This window comes from Corylus avellana, chromosome 10 (assembly GCF_965113065.1).
Source record: "Corylus avellana chromosome 10, dhCorAvel1.hap1.2, whole genome shotgun sequence".
In the NCBI taxonomy this organism is placed as follows: Eukaryota; Viridiplantae; Streptophyta; class Magnoliopsida; order Fagales; family Betulaceae; genus Corylus; species Corylus avellana.
In genome coordinates this window covers 2635321-2655052 of record NC_142499.1, presented here as the reverse complement: position 1 = coordinate 2655052, position 19732 = coordinate 2635321, and the positions used below count along the sequence as shown (strand labels likewise).

The 19732-nt window shown below is 37.5% G+C and overlaps 2 protein-coding genes and 3 pseudogenes across 3 annotated transcripts; 1 reads left to right on the top strand and 4 right to left on the bottom strand.

Moving 5' to 3' along the window:
* The first annotated feature begins 566 nt into the window (after positions 1–566).
* LOC132162060 (protein CHROMOSOME TRANSMISSION FIDELITY 7-like) lies at positions 567–3323 on the top strand (annotated as a pseudogene). Its single transcript, XR_015909359.1, has 6 exons — positions 567–837; positions 1218–1473; positions 1678–1773; positions 1878–1946; positions 2336–2688; positions 3109–3323. The product of XR_015909359.1 is annotated as a protein CHROMOSOME TRANSMISSION FIDELITY 7-like (transcript).
* A 1177-nt stretch (positions 3324–4500) lies between these two features.
* On the bottom strand, positions 4501–5283 carry LOC132162059 (NDR1/HIN1-like protein 10 pseudogene; annotated as a pseudogene).
* A 1903-nt stretch (positions 5284–7186) lies between these two features.
* Positions 7187–7934, bottom strand: LOC132162010 (NDR1/HIN1-like protein 3 pseudogene; annotated as a pseudogene).
* A 2942-nt stretch (positions 7935–10876) lies between these two features.
* Positions 10877–11846, bottom strand: LOC132161750 (uncharacterized). The gene has a single exon (XM_059571932.2). It carries the CDS (start codon positions 11772–11774, stop codon positions 11214–11216), a length of 561 nt encoding a protein of 186 aa, XP_059427915.2. The 5' UTR covers positions 11775–11846; the 3' UTR covers positions 10877–11213.
* Positions 11847–14366: 2520 nt separating this feature from the next.
* Positions 14367–15557, bottom strand: LOC132161822 (ARM repeat superfamily protein). The gene has a single exon (XM_059572019.2). It carries the CDS (start codon positions 15430–15432, stop codon positions 14551–14553), a length of 882 nt encoding a protein of 293 aa, XP_059428002.2. The 5' UTR covers positions 15433–15557; the 3' UTR covers positions 14367–14550.
* Positions 15558–19732: the final 4175 nt, after the last annotated feature.

Here is a 19732-nt window from a genome sequence, read left to right as displayed (position 1 = left end):
AATAAAATAAAAAATATATATTTGTATGCATTTTTACCAAAAACCAGTTTTCTACCTATTTTCTCAAAATTGTCCGACCATGTGACGATAGGCAGAGGCTCCACCCCAACTGAAAAAGCTGACACGAGTTAGCCACTGCCATCGATCATGCCACAGCACCAGTGTGATTGGTACACCTAGTGAAGAGTACTCTTGGGAGACGAAGAGAGAAACTTCTTTGAAACGAAAAGCCTCACCTCCTGCTCACGATTGATCGGCGCCGGCCATCTCCAACCACCGCATGCCGGCTGCCGACCGCTGTCGAGATTATACTCTTATTCTCTCCTTTCCAGATAGTTCTATACTCTGCCTGCCCTTTTCTCTCTCTCTCTCTCTCTCTCTCTCTGCTTCACCGACGTCGTGCAGTTTTTGGGTTTTGGTGATAGGCCACCGTGCTTCCATGGCAGATCTATTTACGAAATTACAAAATGGTTTTTGTTTTTATTTTTATTTATTGTTTTATAGCATTTGAAATTTTAGGAGCTGCAAAAAGAGCGGGAAATTAGCTAAAGCTAATTTACCAAAATCCTTTTGGCGCCAAAAGAGAGAGAACATAACATTAAAATGCACCGTAAACGAAAACAAAACACAAAAGAGAGACACCAATCCAAATAAGAAGCAAAATCATTCATTCATGCAATCCAAGATCAGCTCCTTCTTCAAACCCTCTATTTCTATTGCACCCAAATCTCCGATTTTTGACGGCGACGGCGACGGCGACGACGAATTGACGACCTGGGAGAAGAAACAACATCCCATCTTCAATACGTACTCGCGTAGAGCTCCAAACCCAGATGGGTACGCTCTTTGTTGCGATCGATATTTATGGTTTTGATCTTGACTTGTGCCCGTTTAATTGTTTGGTTGCTGAGAAAAGCTTGAGGAAAATTCTGCTTTTAATCTTGATTAATACAGTGCTTTATTTTATGGGAATTGAAATGACAGCAATAACAAGCAGTTTAGTTAGGTGGTAATCTTAGCGCTCTTTTTCCATTTTTTTTTGTTTTTCATGACGAGGAAAAAAAATTCTAACATTTATTTTTTTCCCTCCGTTTCTTGGTAACCAAACAGTCGAACAATTTATTTGCTCAGATTGGCTTATTTTGAAAATAAAGGTGAATTTTCTATAGCATTGATATTGACATTTCTGGGGTTTGTTTTATTGGGGTCAAAAGCAGTGAAGTTGTCAATTTAGGGCTAGTCGGAGAAACGCTGCAGAAATCCATTTGGAATTATTCGTGTTTAAAGCCGAAATCAACGATTAACAAGAACAAGAAGAGACGCTATGCGCAGTTCCATTTAGATCTGGGTCAGTCTGATTTTACCCTACGCACATGTTCCACATGTGGGGTCAAGTACGCTCCTGGAGAGGAAGAGGATGAGAAGGCTCACAAGGCATTTCATAAGGTCTATACCCATGGTATTCCATTTAAGGTATACCACTAAAAGTTGTGTCCAAATGTGCTTATTTGGTGTAGAATATTTTGGGAATATTTGAATACTATGCATCTTGCTTTTGTACATTATACTTTGAATCCATTCAAACTATGATGTCACTAAAAGGTTATATGTTTCATATGTGTTTATTTTCTATTGTTTTAGTGCTTTATTTATCATATTGCTTCTTCAATTTTACAGGGTTGGTGCAATGAAGGGGTGATTCATATGCCCTATACTGAAGGGGGTCAAATCGTTTTGGTGTTGGATTGTGACCCTCCTGCGCATAGGAACAAGGTTCTTATTTGATTTCTGATTTTTTGAAATTGGTAAATAAGATGGTTTATAATTTTTAGTGTATGTTTTTGAAGTATTAAATTGGGACGTTATTGTACTGGCAGGTTGAGGAAGTGGTAAAGATGATGGAGACTGAGCTTGGAAGTGGATGGATTTACCATAAGAGCTGTAAGGTGATCAGCATTGCTTTTTACTTGATTATTTCAGAGGCTTCTGTTTTCTGGTTCTGCTGTATGAGATTTTTTGAAGATTCTTGAATTGTAATTCATTTCTTCTTTAAATTCTACTTGATTCTATTCAGATTCCCAGTTATTGATGATAAAGACTTGAATTTTGCGAATGTACCTTGAGTGACCTAGAATTTTTTAATGAAGATTGTTAGATGGATCCATGTAGTGGTGAAATGATAAAATGTTTTATTGATTTCTCACCCATTAATTCTTTGTCTGATTTCGTATATGATGTAGAACAATGCTTGAAGTGGAGATCATGTCTCAATTGTGTAATTGACGATTGAGATGTTGATTGCATTTTGTTGCTATTCCCATCTATATGATGGCAGGTGTATATGTTTATTTCCTCCCAAAGGATTGTAGGATGCCTACTTGCAGAACCAATATAAAAAGCATTCAAAATTCTCTCTTGCTTAGTGGATGGGGCATCTGATGGTACTACTATAAAGGAAGCAGCAAGACCAAACTCGACCACTCTCCAATTTGGCGATGTTAGTTTTAAAAGGGAAGTCAAGAAAAGAGCCCCTTCTCTTAATTGTTCTGAGGTCTTGAATGGGAATCTCAATGGAGCAATCATTTGCGAAAATGAAGCTGTACCTGCTTTATGTGGAATTAGAGCCATTTGGGTCACTCCCTCTAACAGAAGAGAACACATAGCCAGCCAATTATTAGATGCTGTGAGGTAAGTCCCATATTTTACAATTTAAAAGCTTCAAAGCACTTCTTTCACATTCAGCCAAATCATGTTAAGTTGTTAACTAAGTGGAAGTAGTTAGATCATAATAAATCGCTTTAACCTAGATATCTTAATCACAACTATGATTATTTTATGTGAAGTTCTTCTAGTAGATTGTCATTAATGGAGTAATTGGAACCTTGGATGATCAAAAAATTGCCTTCCTTTTCTTTTGGAACTTCAACATAATAAAGCAAGTATATAGGTTTCTTTACGAGCTTCACACCTGTTTTTGTGAGAAATGTCTAGCCTGAGTTTCTTTGCCAAACACAAAGATGAAGCCTTTAATCTTCTGATTGGTTTTTGTAAATTGATCGCCAGTATGTTTTGCACTTGACTCTTCTCTTATTTTTGTGCTTATTGCAGGAAAAGTTTCTGCATAGGTTTTGTCCTTGAAAGATCTCAACTGACATTTTCTCAGCCAACCTCAGCTGGAAAGGTGTTGGCATCTAATTACGTTGGCACTGGTTCTTTCTTGGTGTACAAAAGTAACAATCTGGACCACGTAGAAGGTTAATAAAAGTAAAAAAAAATTTCCCCCAAGTTTGGGGCGATTTGCAATTTGACCTCAAAAATTTTAATTTTGGCAATCCACCACTCTAAAGTTTTAAATTTTTGTAATTTGACTAATTGTATCAAAAACTTCTCATATTGTCCATAATTTTTTTTTTAATTATTTTTTATAAAAAAATTAAAAAAAAATTCGGGGTGGCTGTAGCCACTCCTTTGGCCATCTGGTCATTTTTGCACTCCAAAATTTTTTTTTTTTTAATAAAAAATAAAATTTAGGGGTAATATGAGAATTTTGGGATAATATTTGTCGAATTACAAAAATTTGGAACTTTTGGGGTTAGATTGCCAAAATTGAAACTTTGCAGGTTGAATTGCAAATTGCCCCAAACTTTTGGGGGGGGGGGGGGGGGTAAAATATAATTTTTCCAATTATAAAATATGAAACTCATAAGTTGTAGGACAAAAAAGGTAATTTTAAAGCTATAAATATGAATTGATTACTCAACTCTTTAAGGTTAATAAAATTCCAGAAATTTATGAGTATTAATTACACCTTTTTACATTGTAAATATTAAAATTCTACAATCATACGGTCATAGAGAGAGAGATAACTTAGAAATAAGGGTAATGCTATATGCAAGACTCATATCTCCTTCTTATTTACCTAAAAGTAATGTGGTCATTAAAATTATTATCTGATCAAAAAAAAAATTGTAACAATTTGATTTCATTCCTTCATTCATCAGAAAAAAAATTTAGAGCACGCATGAATAAAATTCAATAATAAATTAATAATTCATCTCCAAATTCAATGATAAATTTAAAGGCGACATCACTTTTAGGGGGACAAGGACAAGAGTATTGTATATATATAAGTATAGCGTTACTTTAGAAATAAACCTTAAACAACTTACTATGTCTATATCATTTTTGTTGTGCAATTGAATAAAATTCCCATTTTACCATAGAAGAAAAAAAAAATTATTTTTGAAAAATATTTTTCTTATTATTGAGTGTTTAGTGGGATGTAAAATGATTTCAATAACCTTAATGAGGCCAATATGCACACAATGATTATGGAAGGAATGGGAATAAATATTAATTGTACTCTTTATTTATTTACATAAAAGTAAGAAACAAAAATACCATATATATATATATATATATATAGCATAATATGAAAGAAAAACATATATAGGCATCTGTAACTCATCCATCAGGAAAAAAAAAAAAAAACCATCGTCAAAGTAATACAAAATCAAAAGAATGATTAAAAACTCTCACACACACTCGATCAAACGAATAAGACTCAAATGATCAGAAACCGATGTCGCATTTGGTAATCTCGAAAACAGCTGTTGAATTTCCATTAGAAGTCAAAGGAACCTTCAAGTCGCAATTGATGTTGGGCTTAATCCGACATGTGTTGACGTTACCCAGCCTAAACCTAATCCAGAGATAGAACTTAACATGGATATCAAAAACCCCAAGACTCTTCTCCGAATCAAGCACGGAAAGCTCATTAGATCCAAGCAAAACCAGTTGTTGCCCTTTGAACGCCGGACTCAAAACGGTCGTATTCTTGTGGCCTTGGTAAAATGGGGCCAACGCCTCGGTGCTAAACCTCTGGCCCACATAGAAAGCGTTGGCTTCGATACGATCGTAGTAAATGCCGATCTTTTCGTTGGGGTTTCTGATGGTGACGTTGAGATAAAGATTGTAGTAGAGCATGTTATTGTTGGTGGTGGTGGTGGTGGTGGTGAAGTTGAACTGGGTGATCAGCGACGCGTCGGTGACGTGGAACTTGACCCTGCTGGGGTGGAAGATGAGCCAGAAGACGAGGACCGCGAGGCCTGCAACGACGGCAACACTCCCGATGAGTTGGAAAAGGAAATCGAAAAGGCAGCAGTCGTCGCCTCGGCTGCGGTAGGATCGGCTGGGTGGCGGGACTGAAGGGCCGTAGAAGGATCCGTTCAAGTGGGGTTGTTTCTCTCCCATCGCAATGTGAAAGAGAAATGGAGTCGAAAAAGCCTAAGAGAGGGGTGAGTATATAGACTAGAGGTTGGAGAAGAGAATAAGAACTGAGAATAAAAAGAATAGTGTGAGGAGTTGGTGATATACTGTGAATACCCGTACTCCTAAGCTTATAATGCGAATGGTGGTGGTTCCTGGTAGCTTCGTCTCGCTTCGATTTGACAGGTCGAGATAAATCAAGGACGTAAATTTCCAACTGCGGATTTTTTTTTTTTTTTTTTTTTTTTTCTAATTTAGTGTATATATATATATATATATGTGTGTGTGTGTGTTTTACATATTTTTTTAATAATATTAGTTAAAAAATGAGGTTAAAAAGATACATAACATTTGTAGAGATTGAATTGTAGGAATTCCTACAAGACTACAACCTAATTTATTAATTAAAAACAAAAATAGTAAAGATTTATGGGCACGGACACATTTAGTCCAATTGTATGAAAGGTTGCAAATTGTTGTTCATTTTTTTTTTCTTTTTCTTTTTACCTCTTCTTTTATTTCCAAAGACCTTAGTGAGTCGATTGAGAATAAATATAGCCCACGAACCCAACTAATGCAAAGAGTCTTACTAGTCACCCCTAAGAATATTGCTGTTGCACAAGAGCCCAGAATTACGTGGCAATTATTACCAGTCACCTCAGAATGAGCAATATTGCCTGAGAAAGAAGGGACACCAAAAATATTAGGAACCTGAGACTCTTTATATATATACAGCCTACCGCTGATCAGAACTTTCGCTGGCTTAATTATCAGGAGCTCTTTCGCAAAAATATGTAATAAGAAAAAGGAAAACCAGATGCCTAAAGTGAGATACCGGTTGCTCTAAATTATCATGACTCTTATAAATTGATGGAACTCCACGTAGTCATGATGATAGCAAGTGCATAATATTGAACTCGTCAATTTCAAAAGACTTCGTTGGATAAACATAAAATAATAATTTAGTGGTTAAACAATAATTTATAATTACCAACGACCTAGGAGTATAACTAATGGTACATATGCCAAATTCCTATAACAACTCAATTAAGATCGATCTTTAATTTGTCTTCAAACTTAAATATTGTTTAGTGGAAAAACAAACATAATTTGTGTAGAAAGATGCATCCATTAGAAAATAATTAATAAAGGGAATTACTATCCTTAAATGTCCTTTAAAAACATGTTTCCCTAGCCAATATTTAACGTAAAAAGGTGAGAGTTTGTGTCCGTTCTTTGGGATGAAACCTCTAGTTAGTATATTAATAGACGTAAATGATTTTCATTAAATGATTTCTGTCAACTATTTTTTAAGGAATAATGACTAATGTTATCAAATTTAAGATGCATTAATCCACAAACTAATTAATTAATGACAAACTAAAGAAACGTTCCGTAATCCACATCCGATCCCCCTCCTAATTTTTGTGGAATGTTTCATCATATTGATAAATTAGAGGCTCGAGCTTTGGCCTATTCTAAATTTGTGACACATATTTGCTAAACCTTTTAGAAGCTCCAATGACTTGTTCTTATGGAAAAGAATGTCTTCAGTCTCCTTAATTAATTATTAACTTATTATAATGGGAATTACATAAAATAAACAAAAGTCTAAAGGCATTGCATAAGCATCGTCGTAAAACTCAAGAATCGAGGCTATATATATATATATATATATATATATTAATGATTTATTTATTTACACGCATAACGAAAGTAACAAATAAATAATATCATAAACTCCAATAACAAAACATAATCATCTACCCTCTATCTCATAAGCAAATACAATCGTATCGTATGCGAGAATAAGAAGAATGATCACATATACAAAATATATATATATATATATATATATATATATATATATATATATATATATATAAAAGAATAAATAATACCAAAAAAAAAAAAAAAAAGTACGTAGTGCACTCAATCAAACATGAAGAAGGTCGGTCGATCAGAAATCGATATCGCACTTGGTACTCTCAAAAGCAACTGCTGAGTTTACGGTGGAACTCAGAGGAACTTTCAGGTCGCACTTCACCTTAGGCTTCACCCGGCCGGTTTTCAACTTTCCGACCTTGAACCGGATCCGGAGATAGAGATTGACATCAACGCTGTAAACCCCAGCAATCTTCTCCGCATTGAACTGCGTGAGCTCATCACTTCCAAGCACAACTTGCTGCCCTGAAAACACGGCGCTCAAATAGCTCGTGTTCTTGTGCCCTTGGTAAAACGGCGTCAAGGTATCCATATCGAAACGCTGGTCGCCGTAGTACGCCCTGGCCTCGATGGTGTCGTAGTAGATTCCGATCTTCCTGTTGGGGTTTCTGACGGTGATGTTGACGGCAAGGTTGTACTGCAAAGTGTTGTTGCCGGTTAAACTGAACTCCGTGAGCGAGGCGTCCGTGACGTAGAACTTGACGTTGGTGGGGCGGAAGATGAGCCAGAAGATGAGGACAGCAAGGCCAATGATGACAACGAGGGAGACTATGAGCTTCAAAAGGAAGCTAAAGAGGCAGCAGCAGCCGCACCCTCTGCCACGGCCATGGCGGTGGTAGGATTGGGTTGGCTGTGGGACTGCAGGGCCGTAGTAGGCACCGTTCAGGTGGGATTGTTTCTCTGCCATGGTTAATTAAAAGAAAGCAAGAGAAAATTTGTTCTGGAATGCTATAAGATGATGGGAGATATGAATTGGAGAAGAGCTCTGGTGCGTGCATGTATTTATAGGGTTCGAGAATGGAGCAGGAAAGTCTCGTTAGCCGCGTTACATGGTTTTTCATGAGCTTACGGCACGGCTGCGCGCATGACGTCGGATCAGGAACAACGCGTTTGTTTTTTGGAAGATTGAAATGGAAATGGAGGAAGTTTCCTGTTCACTTTCTACGAAATGTTGTGTGTGAAATTAGGAAGATTTTTCGGAACTCATTTTGATGCGCTGTACGCGTAGGTAGCATATCATATTGGAATGGACCATGTCTTTTTCTTTTTTTCTTTTTTTTTTTGCTGAGCTGGAATGGGCCATGTCAACTTTTATCTTCATGCCCTTCTTGAATTAATTTAATGCATTTTTATGGCAGTTTTTTAAAAGGTAATTAATCCAATTAATTAATGCTTGAGTGCGATAAAAAATAAAAAAAATAAAAAAAATAGAGGAGCCTTTTGCATTCCACTCTTTTATATTATAGGTGGATAATTTAGGAGTATTTATTTATTTATTTATTTTCATACAAAAAAAAGTTCTTAATATAAAATCTAAAACACTTAATCAATTTAGTCGTTAGAACACTTAATTATAAGTAATTTAGTTGTCACATCTGATCACAATTGACAAATGATTCATATTGTTACAAAAAAACTCAATAACTCAGCTCGCTTCAACAACACGTTTTAAAGCCATTATTGTCATGATCCTATCAGAATTTTGTAGTTAAGTAAATTTATGCAAAAGTAGTATCAGGATGAATGATCTCCAGGGAAGTCTCGTTCAAAGAAGACAAAAGCTGACAATATTGTGTGTCAATGGAGTGTGATGTTAGAAATTGTATCAAATCCATTGCTCAACATGAGATGGGGAAGCGTGCACAAGCTCATGAGGGTGATGGTTGCCAATGTGGATGTGGGTCCTAAGATGGGGTGATTGTGGCGTCCTATATCGCTTGAGTATGGAGATAGAGACGTGCTTATGTATACTTGCACCCTTCATGACAACATCGCATTTTAAAGTCGTGATAGTAAAAAACAAAAACCTTCATAATTTATATATATGCTAAATATATAAAGGGAATGCAGATAATGGTTTTTATCTGCATGCATTTTCAACCATACATTTAATTATTGTCATGGACAAAGCTAGACAAAATAGCTTTTTAGCTATCTTGTTGGGCCAATGTGAGTGCTCTTAAAGAGCTGAATTCCTCCCTTTTGGCCCATGTGTAGCGGTTGCATTTAAGATGCACCGTTCTTTGGGTGCAAATAATATATTGAGGTGATGCCCCATAGAGAAGCTATGACTTACTCAATCCATGTGGGTCCGAGATCTTAAAGGGTGAATATATAAAGTAGTCATGCTTTAGAAGGGTTCACTGTTATTTTATTTTATTAATTACCGTCATGTACAAAGCTAGACAAAATAGCTTTTTAGCTATCTTGTTGGGCCAATGTGAGTGCTCTTAAAGAGCTGAATTCCTTCCTTTTGGCCCATGTGTAGTTGCATTTAAGATGCACCGTTCTTTGGGTGCAAATAATATATTGAGGTGACGCCCCCATAGAGAAGCTATGACTTACTCAACCCATGTGGGGTTCGAGATCTTAAAGGGTGAATACATAAAGTAGTCATGCCTTAGAAGGGTATATTTTTTTTTTTTAAAAAAAAGATATCTGATAGAGTGATTATATTTTTGAGTAAACCTCCTATGCGGTCCATCTGCAAAAGGGATCTTTTGCAGCAACTAATAGCACAAAGACACATCACCTAAAGCACAAAAAATGCACACAAATAATCTACAACCTAATGCACTAGATTTTGAACTCAAAAGCAAGAAAAATTGAACTACAGAGGCAGAAACAAAGAGACCCCCATGGGTCTCTGCTGAAACGATGGCCGTGGGTCTCGTCAGACCCACGGCCAGTCAGACCCAACCACCCGGCCAGACCCACGGCGTGGGTCTGGTCGTGGGTCTTGCCGTGGGTCTGGCTCCGGCGCCGTGAGTGACATTCTCCGGCACCGTGAGTCATTTATTCCGGCTTTAGGATGAAAAAATTCCTAAGGGTTAATCTTCCCCTCTAGATTTTAGTTTTGAATCCAAAAATGAGTTTTGAGGCATTAGAAATGAGTTTTAAGGCATTAGAAGCTGATTTTGAAGCTGGATTTGTCAGAAAAGAGGCCGGAGAGGATGACCGGAGGTAGTGACCCAGCAGCTGGGTCTGGGCGGAAGTGCGGCTGGTTCAAGCCAGACCCAGCCGTGGGTCTGGCCAGACCCACGACGTGGGTCTGGCCGGCGCAGAGGGATGGACGGCGCCGTGGGATGCTTGCCGGCGCCGGTGGTTTGGTTGTGGGTTCCCTGGCGCCGTGGGTTCTTGTAGTTTGGGCGTGAGTTTATCTAGTGTTTTTGATCTTATTTTGTTAAAATGCACTGGATTATGTGTCCACACATGAATGGTTGCTGCAAAAGACCACTTTTAAGGTCCGACCGCATAGTAGGGGCACCCTATATTTTTAAGAATAAAAATTTTCAATTTTGAAACTCTATAATTTTTTAAAATGTAAGAATTAAATTGAAATGTGTACTTTTTAAAATGTAAGAATTGAATTGAAATGCAGTACAAGTTTCAGGAATAGACGAATAGTATAAAAGTATGGACAAACAATAAGAAGGATTCACCTTCCCAACGTAAGTAGGGTATGAGGATTCTCTACAATTTTGAAATTAATATAATTTTTAAAATTATAATTAGATCAAAATTTAATAGTAATCAAACCCAAATTCAATAATAATTTTAAAAAGTCATATCAATTTTAAGATAATAAGAAAAAGATAAAAGATGCTCCTAACAATTAGCATTCAAGCAGTTATTGATCCGCATATTTGTAAAATCGCTAACTGCTCCTATTATGCAATGAACAATTAACAATTATTAGAGGTATAATACCCTTTACTCAAAGCATAGTGAAAACGAACCAAAAACAGTAATGAACCAAGAGGAATTGCTTTGTCCACTATGGATACATTTGGACATATACATTACAAAACTGTTAAACAAGTTCCGCGGCCCATAACTTATCCCTGGTCGGAAATTTTTACAGCATTTTCGCACCCATTCAGCTTGTCATCGCCGGAAATACCATCCTCATGTCATCGGGATATTTTTGCAACCATTCAGCGTCCAAATTCCCAAACCGCAATTGTTTCGTTACTTCCTCACGAGCGTGTCAGATTTGATCAGGTCCTAGGTTCCATCTCACGAGTAGGAGAAGGCAAAGGAGTGTAGTAAGGCGGCGAAGCACAAGGAGTTGAAAACGGCGTTGCTACGTCCACATCGATCGTCACGGCCACCACTGGCAACGAGCTCGACACCCCAACGCGCTCCTCCGTAATCACCCTCTTCGATTTCGTCTTCCCTTTCTCCGAGGAAGAACAGTTCTCAGAGTCCACACCCTCTCTCTCCTCCTCCTCTATCGTAAACAAAAACCTAGACGGTCCGTACATGTACAGTCCCCTCCACTTCAAAACGTCGTCGATATCCGCCGTTTCTCCTGCGCGTAGAGGCGGAGAGGGAGAAGGAGCTTGCTGGGGCTCGATGCGGGACTGATTTTTCCAGCAGAAAAAGTAGAAGAGCTCCTTTGAGGGATTGTAGAGTGAATTCTCCTCGCCGCCGGAGACGCTCTGCCGACGGATCCTTCTCCGTCGCCGGATCACGCAGAAGAGCTGAGCGAGTATGGCTACAACAGAGACAGCAAACACCACGGTGAGCGCCGAGCGGAGCTTGCTCAGACCGATCATGGCGGATATTTTATCAAAGACAGTTGTTTTGGATTGGAACTGTTGGAGACAATTGCAGGTGGTGGAAACGGATGGCCATAAAGACAAATAAGTGATGACTCGAAGAGCGAAGAGATGAAAAAAGTTGTGGCCATTGGCCCATTGGGCCGTGATGATGAGGTGGACCCGCATTTAAAATTTGAACCAGCTGGGCGGACGAGAGTTTAGTTAGCGTGGGGGGTAGGTATAATAAAAAGTGTTAATTAGTTGGCTCAACATTGATAGACATGGACCACACAATTGTCAATAGTGTTATAACCGTACGATGATACATTGATACTTATACTGACACTGACAAATGCCGGTTGGTTGTCGGGTAGGTCCGTTGGCTAGTTCAATGCCAATTACACAACACAGAAAATATGAAGTATATTTGGTTCATCTAAGGGATTTTTGTTTGACTCGATTGGGGATTTGGGAGCCAAGAGCAAAAATGCAGTGACAGATGTCAGTTGGTGGTCAGTTCTATAACTATTGGCCATGATTCAATACTAATCAATGCAAAGCATATCAATTAGGATCTTTTCCATTTTAAAATAACTGGATAATATTCTGTTATTTATAGTGGAGATATATTTATGTTGACTCAAAAAGTGAAAAGATAAAAATACTCATCCACATAACTAACGAAATATTATCCAATATATTTAAAATTGAGAGGATTCTGTTCCAAAGCATATTGGTTAATGTATTACGTTATGTGATTATAAGTAGGGGTGAAATAGCGGTTGCGGTTAGCGGTTAGTGGCTAAAACCGCTAACCGCAACCGCCTAGGCGGTTAGTAAATTTTACTAACCGCCTCCGCTAACCGGGTAGCGGTTAACCGCCCGGTTAGCGGTTAACCGCTTTGGAATAACCGCTTTTTTTGGGCTTTTTTCTTTGGACCGGGTTTGGGCCGGTTTTGGGCTCACTTTAAACATTTTTTTTCTCATTTTAAACATTTTTTTTTCCCCTTTCCATGGCCATTTTAGCATTAAAAATTGCTATATACCAAAATCTTGTTGGCCACCTTATACAAATCTACACATCATATAATATACAAATAAAATTACAACAAAATCATCACTTCACTTGTAGTCTTATACATAAACTCACAAGCAAGTTCATAAACTCACACATAGAAATAAAATAAAACACAAACAAATTCATAAACTCACAGGCAACCAAAAAAACCAACATATATGGTTAAACTTGAAGCTTGAGGTTCATTTCAATCAACCAAAAAAAGTTCATAAACTCACAACTTATTGTTATTATATATATATAATATATAAATATATATTATATTTAAAAAAAAGCGGTTAGCGGGTAGCGGTTAGCGGTTAGCGGATTTCCAAAACCCACTAACCGCTAACCGCAACCGCCTAGGCGGTTAGCGGTTTTTACTAACCGCTTTCAAAGCGGTTAGGCGGTTAACGGTTATAACGGTTAGCGGTTAGCGGTTGCGGTTAGGCGGTTTTAAATTTCACCCCTAATTATAAGCCAATTTTCGATACAACCCCCATTGGAACCTAAAAAAACCTTCCAATACCCAAAAATCCGACATGGGCAAAATCAATTGATATTTGGGTATTATCAGTGTCCCTACATTTTACTTGTTTAAGTTTAAAAATTTGTAAAACTCTAATAATAAAATCAATAATTCATCAATGGCATTTATCTTAGATCCCTAATGACTTTGAGGGAAATTAATGGGTTGATCTTATAAATAAAAGGTTTCTTCTCTTGCTGCTGACTGATTATTTGTTTGTATTTTTTGTTTTGAATAAGAGGTTTTTTCTCTCTCGATCTGCCCTCATGAACGACGAAAAATAATTATATGTAAGAGGTTATTTCTCACGCCCTGGATAGTTCGATATGAGGGCATAGATTTGTACATAGATTAGCGAAAGATTGAAGTCATAGATAACACTTGATTGCAAAAAAAATTGTTTGTATTTATGACTTTGTAACCTCATAGCATGTGACTATAATTTTGCAAAGTTTTATGTTTTGTACTATAAGAACTTTTTGCCCTGCTCTGTAAAAACTTTATGCTCGTGATCTTTAATTAATAAAATTTTCAGATTTCCATTAAAAAAAAAAAAAAAATCCCCCATGACTTGTTTGATGCGAAGTCAATTTTGGATTGATAATTTCGGACCTTAACTCATGACTTATGTGATCGACCTTGCTTGAAGATTTTTGACATGTTTCTTTTAACTTTATGTCACAATTCTTCTTGTGAGCTTAGTAAGAAGGCGTTATCATTAAAAAATTGTTCCATGCTATGTCACTCGACAACTCTTACATATTGATCAAATTGGTCAATTTTGCAACCCTATGGAAAGAATGACAACTTTTTTCTAATTTTTCCATTTATCAATGAAAACAGCCACGGCCCACGGGGAGTGAAAGAGAGTTTTTCCTCTAGAAAAGCCCTCCACCGTCTAAAAATAAAATAAATTCTATTATTTTATGTATGAGGTTATTTATTTATGCATTGCTTTTATGTGTAAGTTGAGTTGAATATTGGTTTTTGGAATCCAAATCAAATTATTCGGGAGCTTAAATAGAAATAACCTCCCATATTAATTATTATATTGAAATTGGAAGCTTAAACAAGCCGTTGCATCTATCCATTATCACCCAGTTCACACATGTGCAAAAAGACAACTTCACTTTTCCAAGACTGACATGTCATAGCTATTATTGGCTGACACCCATTCATCATAACAGACAAATCGAGGCTGTCCGTCAGTTCTCCTGAAGCGCCTTCAACAGCAGCGCGCCCTTCCGCTTCCCCCTGGCACTACAATCATCCCGCAAGGCCAAAACCACCGCACGCGCCACCTCTTCCGGCGGCGCCATGTCCTTACCCGTATCACCGTCACCGTAGATCACCGCCAGCACGCTTATCGCGTACTCCCTGGCACGCGCCGCTACCCTCCCCATCATGGCCACCATCACCGGCACTGCCAGCGCGTGGGAGCGAACCTCCGCTGCCCCCTCTGGCAGGGTGCACATGAGCTCGAGGGCCGCCAGTGCACGCTCCGCCTCCGCGTCTTCGAGCTCGGGCGCCGCCTCCACCACCGCAGACACCGCCCCCGCCTCCACCGCCACGTGGCGGTTGCCCTCTGCCAAACAAAGCGCTAGCAGAATTTTCGTCGCGGGCTTCGCGCCCGCTTTGGTTTTCAAATTCTCCACTACCCCGCGCATGAGCTCAGGCGGGCATTCCGGGTCGGTTGGCGGGTTAGGCACAAGCGAGCGCTCCAGGAGATGGAGCGCGGAGAGCCGGTCCGGGTCCGACCCGGTGTTGATCTGGAGCTCTGCTACGTGGAAGAGTTCCTGGAGTTGGGTGAAGGGAATGGGTGGCGGTAGTGGACACTGTGGAGCTGGGTCGGACTTGAGGGTGGTTTCGGGTGGCGGATCGGGGTTGGGGAGTGGGAACCTCCACTGAGTGAAGCTTTGGGAGGTTGAGGAAGAGGAGGAGGAGGAGGACTCGGGTTGTGGTGGTGGTGGTGGTGGGTGAGAGGGTGAGTGAGGGGAACTGGTGGGGCTGAGAACGGATTGGGTGCAATGGCGGAAAAACCCACAAGAGAAGAGTTGGGTCTTAAGCTTTGGGTGATTAGTTTTCATGGTGGCAAAAAATGAGAGAGAAGAAGATTGGTGTCAACTGTAAAAGCCTTAAGGGGTGGAGCTGTGGGAGGGGCAGGTACAGACTGCTGTACGTGTGGGTGTCTCAGCTTTACAGCTAAATTCGCTGAAATTATTCTCCATCACAATTAAGACACCAAAGATGACATGTACATCTCTCCAATTTAGTTAATGGAACAATATCTAATTAATTATATTAAAAATGTATTTTTATTCATTAAAAAAAATATATATATATATTTCTACAACATAACTAATTACATATTGTCCGATAAAAAATAAACTAGAGATGATCATATACTACACTATAGTGGAACTTTAATTATGGCTGTGGTCATGCTGGTTGGGCGCCACCATAAACAGCCCCCATGACTACACACTGCCTTCTTCAGTTAGAAGGTTTCCGTTGTTTCCCTCCAACTCATCACTCGTATCTTTGAATTTATAACATGTCAAAAAAGTTTGCTCAAGAGTGAATTTACGGTTGTGTGACTTGAAAATGAAAGATTTTAAAAACGCAATATAGTATTTAGTAAAGTTGTAATTTAAATTTTAGAATTATAGTTTAATATTTAAAAAATAAGACATTTTTAATTATACAATTGCTTGTAATTTAAAAATACAAATTTTTTTACCTTGGTAAAAACACACTTGCAAATAATACACCGGTGGGGGCATTAGCAGTGCCATTGATGGGGTAAGGGTTAACAAAACGCTGCCTGCAAATGCACTACTTAAGGTAATAATCTGATTGATTATGTGTTTTACGTTACATGGTGTTGGACTGTTGGTTTAGGAAAATCCTTGCAAGCGAATATGTGTTGTGTCTCAATTGGCTGTAATTTTCAATTCAACCTATTAAACTAACGGATGTTCTTAGATTAGCTTTGTAGGACATTAGCGGTTGATTATTAAGTCCCACATAAATTGAAATTGAAATTTGTAAAACTCTTATAATAAAACCCATAATTCATTAATGGCATTTATTTTATAAAGTTAATCCAAGAATATCTGTCATTCATGACTTCAAATGGAGAGGATCATGTTCTTTGTTGGTAAAGTCTAGGATACAAAATCAATGTTATTTACTTCATAAGAAGAAAATTCTTTTAATTCAATCTATTAAAATGCTATGTCTTTTGAGTATGTGACTTTTACCCATTCTATTAAAAATATATGTAACAATCACAAACAAATTTCAATTTTTAATAAATTGAATTGGAGAAATTTTATCGGACTGAATTTGGAGAAAAATTTAGGAACATATAAACCCACAAACCCAAGGGCTAGATATATGCTAACCGGCTTAGGAGTTGGGAAAAGAGCCCAATTGGCTGCCCATGTAAACAGTTGGTAAAGCAATTAGTGTTGGATGGGTTGAAGCCCAGCTCATGGATTAATTCATTTCTATTCTATTCAGTCCATGCTGTTTACGTCATCATTGGTTAGGCCCAGTCTCCAAGCGCCACAGCTCTGGGCTTGTTATCTAAGAACATCTCAACTTTCCTTTATCACGACTATCAGAGAGGTGTATTCGTGGGCCGAGAGTGGAATTTATCGTAAATGGGCCTGTAAAATGAAGTATCTTTTTATTTTTTATTTTTTTTTATTCTTATTGATGCACAGAACAAAATATACGTCTCTAAGAGGTAGCTCAATCGGTTAAAAACTAAGCTTCACGAAGTAGAAGTAATTAGATCAAATTTTTCTCCCCTTATGTAAACATGTAAAAAAAAAAAAAAAAAAATGTTCAAATCAAGAAAAAGGAAGACATATTGTCGTATTAATATTCTTCATACGCTAAAATATATAATGTAAAATGTTAGACGTACATGAAAATCATATATGGATGTATATAAGCAAATAATATTTTGTAATAATATATGCAAAACACGTACTGAAGATGCCATCTAGAGTTGGCTCTCTCTCTCTCTCTCTCTAAAAAATACTAAAAAAAATATAAATAAATATAATATATGCTTTAGGAAAACGACCCAACAATCATGAAAAGCAGCATCGTCTCCAAAACCTAATGATCACTCTCAAATTCTGTGGCGTATTCGCGTGAGCATTTGCTGTGCCTTTTGACCGAAGACCAGCACCCCACACACCCACACACAAAAACCAAAACGAACATCATGGTAAACTCTCTTCCCCATAACTGAAACACATGAAAGTACCCTCTCCTTGGATCCCTCAATCTCATCACTTTCAAATGATAAATCCATAAAAAGCACAGGAGAGAGATAGAGAGAGAGATAGGTGGTGGTGGGATAACTTGGGAATATCTATCTATAGATTGTAAGGGACTTTTGGATCTGAGATTTCCCTTACTTTTATGCAAAAAACTCACTTATGAGACAAACAAAAGAGGAAGGAATAGACAGTGACCTTGTGCAAAAGAGCCATTTGTTACCTCCCCTTTTCTTAAAGTCTGCAAAAGTCTCAACTTGTGTGGAAACTTTGTCTTAATTGTTGTCTTTTCTAGATGCCAACAATATAATTCTCCTTTTTTGGTGGGACTCTACTAACAGTTTCTTTCTTTGTTCAAAATCAATGTATACTTGGTATTCGGTGCAAGGAAAGGGGATGCCACCCCTATTGTTTGAATCTTGTCGGCCCAACCCACTTCTAAAGTATAAGAGATTGATCATGAGATCGATTAGAGCTTCAAAGAATCTCCTAATTTTCTTGCCTTTCTTTCCTCCATTCCCTATATATCTTCTTTTACTCATATTCTTCACAATCAAAAGAGGTTATCTTATAAAATTTTGATGATAAAAGAGTAGTATATAACGTCGTTGCTAATTTTTTGTGGAATGTTTGTTGCTTTTTAATTAGCAGCAACAACAACAATGAGAGTCGTCTCGGCATTAAATGTATATTTTAGGGACAACAATTATGATCCCTTAGCTTAAAATGGTAAAAAACCATTGCTCATCAAAAACAATGTATTGTTGCTAATTATGATTAATTAGTAACCACATGCATGTTGCTGCTGACTGTAACAATTAGCAACAACACATGTTGTTACTAATTGCCACATTTAGTTTTTTACATTATAAATGTAATTAAAAGAAATTAAGACATAGTACCGAAAATTATCACCAATGGGCAATGAATATTCCATCTCTATCGATCCGACCACAAAAGAATATACTTCAATTCTTCAAAAATCTACAGTCATCTATTTTCAACTTTTTTTTTTAAATTCCAATCATGCACAGACAATAGACACCAGACAACTGACAAAGCATGAAAAACCTAAGAGCAATTGGCAGATGTTGGGGAGCCATGGCCACTGGCCATCCTAAGAGCTCCCCAAGTACATGAAGTCAAGAACCCACCCTCCATTTCTTTTCCCCACCCCGTACAAAGAAAAAGTCGAACGTGATTTAGATTGCTAAGTCTTCCAGCTTCCCTTTATAATCAGTACTCATGTAAAATCTAAGTAAATGGACAACTTTTTAGTCCAAGTGTCTCTCATTTGCCTTTTTAATTAATAATAGAACTTCCATTTTTTTTTCCTCCTCAACCATACTAATATCTCTTCCTAATTCAATCTAATTATGTCTGCCTTCTTATATTAGGAAAAAAACTTAACACAAAAAAGTTACATAAACAAAACGAAATATTATAAACCTTGGCTTCACGAGCCATATTCTACTTTCTGATTTATAATATAACATGGGTAGATTGTAGGGCTATACTATTCTTTTATCTTTTAAAAATTGATGGGACATTTAAAATTACTGTTGGATCAAAAATCTAATAACGATTCATCCTAAATCTAATGATGTTTTTAAAAGCTACATCAACTTTGAAAAATAAAATGATGATATATATAACATTATACTCAGTAGGGCTAGAGTTGTTTGCCTTAGAAAAAAAAAAAAAAAAATCAATCCGCGTCAAGGGTTTAGAGGATTATTTTAATAACTTTATGAAGAAAGGAAGGGCAAGATATCTGATAAAGCAGATGAAACCCATATCTTGAGAAAGATATTATGATTAGATGAGTTCCCAAAAAGTTATTAATTAGTTATTCATTTAAGGTGGTCTGGAAAGGTTTCCAAAGTGAAGGAAACACGATATATGGCTCCTAATATAAAGAGGGAAAGGGAAAAATAATGTAGAAGGGTGAGGATAAGCCCATTGGCTCCAATAAAGCAAACAAGTTTAATTAATTAATGCCTCAATGAATATGTTTCCTATTCCATAAGGCTTAAGACTGAATTTTGGCCATGCCAGTAGTCCCCGTTGTGATTTTAGACCTAATTCT

Coding starts and splice junctions, on each gene's coding strand:
- LOC132161822 (XM_059572019.2), bottom strand. CDS start 15,432: ATGAAAACTAATCACCCAAAGCTTAAGACCCAACTCTTCTCTTGTGGG.
- LOC132161750 (XM_059571932.2), bottom strand. CDS start 11,774: ATGATCGGTCTGAGCAAGCTCCGCTCGGCGCTCACCGTGGTGTTTGCT.